At 37.8% G+C, this 6,000-nt stretch overlaps 2 protein-coding genes across 3 annotated transcripts in view; one reads left to right on the top strand and one right to left on the bottom strand.

Moving 5' to 3' along the window:
• Positions 1 to 6,000, top strand: part of CSPP1 (centrosome and spindle pole associated protein 1) — a 252,250-nt gene that overhangs the window by 34,706 nt on the left and 211,544 nt on the right. The gene's annotated exons all lie outside the window — the stretch shown is intronic.
• The window catches only part of PPP1R42 (protein phosphatase 1 regulatory subunit 42), a 50,389-nt gene that overhangs the window by 33,686 nt on the left and 10,703 nt on the right, over positions 1 to 6,000 (bottom strand). For both annotated transcript variants that reach the window (XM_036102419.2, XM_036102420.2), the window contains exon 5: positions 3,423 to 3,539. In XM_036102419.2, coding sequence (XP_035958312.1) covers positions 3,423 to 3,539 — 117 coding nt within the window. The remainder of the gene's footprint in view (positions 1 to 3,422; positions 3,540 to 6,000) is intronic.

The following is a 6,000-nucleotide window of genomic DNA, read 5'->3' as shown; positions in this document are numbered from 1 at the left end:
TTTTTTTTATTTTTATTTTTTTTAAAGATTTTATTTATTTGTTTGAGAGAGAGAGTGAGCAAGTGAGAGAGAGAGCCAGCAAGTGAGAGAGCACGAGCAAGGGGAGAAGCGGACTCCCCCCTGAGCAGGGAGCCTGATGCAGGGCTCGATCCCAGGACCCCAGGATCATGACCTGAGCCGAAGGCAGTTGCTTAACTGACTGAGCCACCCAGGCACCCCCTTGCAACCCATTCTTCACATAGCTGATAATCTTCTAAAAAATATAATCCTTTTAGTGACTTTCTATTGCATTTAGAATAAAGTCAAACTCATGACTCTGGCCTAAAAGATCTTTATGATCTGGCCTCTATCATAATATCATGTTTAACTGTTGCCTCTTAATTCATTCAACAATTATTATTATTTTTTTAAAGATTTTATTTTTTGACAGAGAGAGACAGCAAGAGAGGGAACACAAGCAGGGGGAGTGGGAGAGGGAGACCAGGCCTCCCGCTGAGCAGGGAGCCCGATGCGGGGCTCGATCCCAGGACCCTGGGATCACGACCTGAGCCGAAAGCAGACGCTCAACCAACTGAGCCACCCAGGCTCCCCTCATTCAACAATTATTTATTGAGTACTTACAATGTGTTAGAGACCGAGCTAGGCACTGGGGTCCCTATCACAGTAAATTGGTCTCTTTTTTGTTCCTAGGATACTTAGAATCTTTAAGTCTGCTGTTCCCTATGCTTGGCATGTTCTTTTCTTAGCTCTTTGCACAGATTTGTTCTTTATCATTCTTCAGATCTCAGCATAAATGTCATTTTCTCAGAGGCCTTTTTTGATAATCTGATTTAAAATATCTACTGAGGCACCCGGGTGGCTCAGTTGGTTAAGCAGCTCCCTTCAGCTCAGGTCATGATCCTGGAGTCCCAGGATCGAGTCCCACATCGGGCTCCCCGCTCAGTGGGGAGTCTGCTTCTCCCTCTGACCCTCTCCCCTCTCATGCTCTCTCTCATTCTCTCTTTCTCAAATAAATAAATAAAATCTTAAAAAAAATAAAATAAAAAATCTACTGACCCCTTTTCTATTATGTCATCCTATTTAATTTCTTCATAGCCTTTTTCATAATCTCTGCTTATTTATTTTCTGACTGTTCCCTCCCCTGTCTCATTTTAATGTAAGCTCTTTGAGGGTAGAGACCCTGTCTGTCTTGATCATGGTATCCTCAGTGCCTAGAACTTTTTCTGAAGGCCTAGAGCAGTGCCTGGCACATACAATATCATAAATATTTTTAATAGATTAACTTGATTGGGATGGGTTCAGGAAAAACTATACAGAGGAGGTAACATTGAGTTCAGTCTTAAAAAATAAGGGTTTGTTTATTTAGACATTTATTATTGGGCTGAATAATCAATAATAATGAAAGTATTTATTTTGGTTACACATTTATCCTGATTATGAACATTAACATAGCCTAAGAATCACTGTAGGTGAAGTAGCTTGGTCTTAATGTCATTCAGAAAAACTTCCTTTGGGATCATTTGGAGGCTAGCGTTTTTGTCCTGTTATCAAACTTTGATTTTCTGTTCAGAGTTAAAAGCATAATAGAGGGGCTTCTGGGTGGCTCAGTTGGTTAAGTATCCAACCCTTGATTTTGGCTCAGGTCATGATCTCAGGGTTGTGAGATCAAGCCCCACATTGGGCTCCAGCTCAGTGCTGCATCTGCTTGAGCTTCTCTCTCTCCCCTTTCCTGTGCCCCTCCTCCCTCTCACCTGTGCTCCTGCTCTGTCTCTTTCAATAAATAAATAAAATCTTTCAAAAAGCATAATAGAATAAGGCTTTAAGAATAATGACAATAACTGAAATGAATCTTGGTAGTTATTATAATTAACAACTATTCAGATCATTTAAAATATACTCACCACTCATTACCAGGCATTGTGTGTAGAACCTGGCTTACAAAAACATTTTGGAAAAATACTTATACTGCACTTAAGATTGATGCCAATTTTGGAGACTGGAATTCTCCACTTTTCTCTCCCCAGGAAAAGTGAGCTTCTGTGCTTGGCCACTCTGTTCCCATTTTCCATGTGGTGAATTGGGAATGTAATACACAGCACAAGTCTTCTCTACTTAACAAAAACTTAGACTCCAGGCTTTGTCATATGCATGTATAGTGTATTTCATATAAGGCTGTCGATCTATCACAAAATCATATTATTCATACAAATACTGCAAAATCATAGGAAAATTAAATAATTCTGATGAATACAAAATGCCCAGTGGGGAAAAAATCTAGAAGAGCAGTCTAAAACTTAAAATATTTTTGAATGCAGAATTTATCCCATGAACTTCTTACATCCTTCATGTTGTAAGTTGCAACAATTTGATCGAGTCATGCTTCCTTATTGGTCTTTTTATTTTAAACATCCATCCTGATTGTTCAGTGGCATTTTGGGTATTTTGGGGAATTCTTTTGTAGTTTAATACATGTAATAGTTTCATAATTATCTACTGCTTATAGTAGTTATGGGACTAGCTAGGTAATAGATCTGAATTTGGAAACAAGTCAGGGGAAGCTTTTTAAGGTCAGTGGATAGCTGTCTGGAAGTAGTTTTGAAAACAAGAGCTCTGTTTATGGGGGAAAGAAGCCCTTCGTTGCTCCTGTTGCTCCAGGTAAAGAAATTATACCACAGCGCACACCATTGCCATACCAGAAACTGTGAGGTCATGGCAGTGGCTCAGCTTACAGATGACTGTTTCCAGGATGCCTTCTCTAGCCACAGGCTGAGTTAGTGCCACCACAATACTTATGGAAACAGAATCACATTGTAGTCCTGTTACTTGCTGACTGTAGGTTTTCTGAGCCCCAGGACTGTACCCTTCCTTCCTCTTATCTACATAGAATAGTACACTGTCTGACAGACATGTAGGTACTCAGTACATATTTGAATGAATATATAATTGAATGAATACGGTATGATATGACATAACATGCTGTGAATATAGCTAGTGCAAATTAGAGTAAGTTCAAGATCCAGATACTTGCCCAAGGAGGAGCAGCCAGGAGAGAGCTCAGGTCTAATCACAGTTACTAGAAATTCATTCATTGGGAGATCAGAATTAAGTTGTAAGAAATCTAGTCTCTAGAGGGAAACATTTGATGGAAAAATAATACAGAGAGGAAAAGCACATATTTCCTTCTCAGAGAAACCTCTTTCTGTTGGTGAGGGATGGAGGTATTGGGGTGTGGAAGAGAAAACCAGGTAAAAGGGCAGAGTTATGCAAATAAATAGAGTAAGAAGTAGAGATTCATATGCTAGTTTTAGAGTTAATCCAGAATAGTTTTTAAAGTAATAAATTTTATATGTATTTAGAAAAATAAGTACTTTTTAATCACAATTTCATGTAAATACTTTAAAAATAATTTTTCTTTACACTACCTTCACATGCAGAAGTTGGTTGTCAACTGCTATGAGCTGATTAAGATTCTCCAGTATTTCTAGGTCTTTTATGTCATCAATATTGTTATTGCTGATATTCAATATAGAGAGGGATTTCTGTAAGAAAAATAGCATTAGTAAATAGTCTAATTAAATGCTGTATATAGGAAGCAGAAATCTTAATCTGAAAAATTTAAGATTTATCAGTTCAGGCTGTTTTGCTCTTTTTTTTTTTTTTTTTAAGATTTTTTATTTATTTATTTGACAGAGAGAGAGATAGCGAGAGCAGGAACACAAGCAGGGGGAGTGTGAGAGGGAGAAGCAGGCCTCCTGCCGAGCAGGAAGCCCGATGTAGGACTTGATCCCAGGACTCCGGGATCATGACCTGAGCCAAAGGCAGACGCTTAACGACTGAGCCACCCAGGCGCCCAGGCTGTTTTGCTCTTTAGGCAAGAAAATTAAAAGCCATGGAGATTTTGTTTTTATGCTATATTTTTTTCAGACATAACTTTAAGGACTTTAGTAATTGTGATATGACTTATTATTTTTGTCTAAAGTTCCTTCATAAGTCTGATTTTCCTCTTCTAGAATATAAAAGAAATTTATAGAAAAAAGAAGCCAGGAATCAAGAAGCAAAGAAAGAGAAAAGATGCCCCAACAAACAAATGATAACACAGTGTAGAAAAATGCTTATTTCAGTTTAAGGAAATTATCATTTTCTGTTAACTGTCACTAAGATTTATACTTACATAGGAAGAAATAGTTTTTGTCTGTTTTCCTAAATAGGAAAAATGACTAAAAGATTTATCTGGTTTAATTTTTTTTTTTAAAGAATATTTATTTATTTATTCATAAGAGACAGAGAGAGAGAGAGGCAGAGGGAGAAGCAGGCTCCCCGCTGAGCAGGGAACCCGATGCGGGACTCAATCCCAGGATTGTGGGATCATGACCTGAGCCGAAAGCAGACGCTTAACCATCTGAGCCACCCAGGCGCCCTGTCTGGTTTAATTTTTATCTTTGTCTCTCTCTATAGTTTTCCCTTGACAATCCATATGTTCAGAAGGCACTTAAAATAACGATTAGCTAATTAACGAGCAATATCAACATTAGCTGTTAGTGAGGACATAAATACACAATAGAGCAACACTAAACCAAAGCCATCTTAAAATCTATGGCCTAATAATCTCTACCAAGATTGAGTCGACCCACCAAGGCATCCATAACCAACCTTTAGAGAAAATACTTCTTGATACTTTTTAAGAATTTAAATACAACTTAAAAAATTATGCCTTATATTTAGAATTTTGGAATCTGCTTGAATCTATGCAAAAATTGAGCAAGCAAAAATGTTTGTACTGGCGTTTGTAATAAAACTGGCCATCCCCACAGAGGGATCAATTTATTTGGGTCAGTTGAGGTGAGCTGAGACACATTTGATTCTATGGGGAGGATAGGGAGAGGGTAGGATAGAAATCAGATCACTTCTTTCTTTTCCAATTTAAAGGACTATTTTTCAATTTTTATAACTTTGGTTCACAAACCTTCTATTGCCCTCTGTTTCTGAGCACTCTAAAATAAAGCCAATGAAATCTATAAAAACACAACCTGTTCCCTTTACGTCTCTTGCCCCAGAATTGAAGGTAGCATATCCTAATAAATCCCATTTTGAGAATTAGCAAAAGCCTCCACTGAACCCTCTGGCTTCTCAACTAATTGTGACACCTTCACAATGTAACTGGGTGTCAGGTCACAGCGGGAGCATCAAATGTAGTGCTTCCAGATCTACCTGCTTCTGATGAGGCAGAGCTGATGTAGTGCAACCTATAATCAAATCAGAATCCAGCAAGAAAACAATTATCGTCATCATGATTCTTTAAGTTGTTTAAAATTTGCCAAATAATTGTGCATGACTCTTTCCTTAGGCTTTTTCCTAATATTATAAATTTTGAATCACAATATAACCAAGGCTGAAATTATGAATGCATTGACATCTGGATTAGAACCTAATAATTTACATAACCGTTCCACATCTTTCTTTTGATCCTTTTAGTACCATAGAGGCAGGCATTATTATTCCCACTTTATAGCTGCTGAGTCTCTGAGAAATTATGTGAGAAAAGTTAGTTTTAAGCCTTAAATAAATTCTCAACTGTTTGGAACCAGAAAAGGCCCTGAATAGCCAGAGGAATTATGAAAAAGAAAACCAAAGCTAGTGGCATCACAATCCTGGACTTCAAGCTATATTACAAAGCTGAGTCATCAAGATGGTAATGGGTACTGGCACAAAACAGACACATAGATCAATGGAAAAGAATAGAGAACCCAGAAATGGAACCTCAACTCTATGGTCAACTAATCTTCGACAAAGCAGGAAAGAATATCCAATGGAAAAAGGACAGTCACTTCAATAAATGGTGCTGGGAAACTTGGACAGCCATATGTAGAAGAATGAAACTGGACAATTTTCTTACACCATACATAACAATAGACTCAAAATGGATGAAAAACCTAAATGTGAAACAGGAATCCATCAAGATCCTAGAAGAGAACACAGACAGCAACCTCTGTGACTTTGGCT

This window comes from Halichoerus grypus, chromosome 5, assembly GCF_964656455.1.
Source record: "Halichoerus grypus chromosome 5, mHalGry1.hap1.1, whole genome shotgun sequence".
In the NCBI taxonomy this organism is placed as follows: domain Eukaryota; kingdom Metazoa; phylum Chordata; class Mammalia; order Carnivora; family Phocidae; genus Halichoerus; species Halichoerus grypus.
Note: the sequence above shows the minus strand (reverse complement) of the source record. Positions and strands in the feature narration are given on the sequence as shown.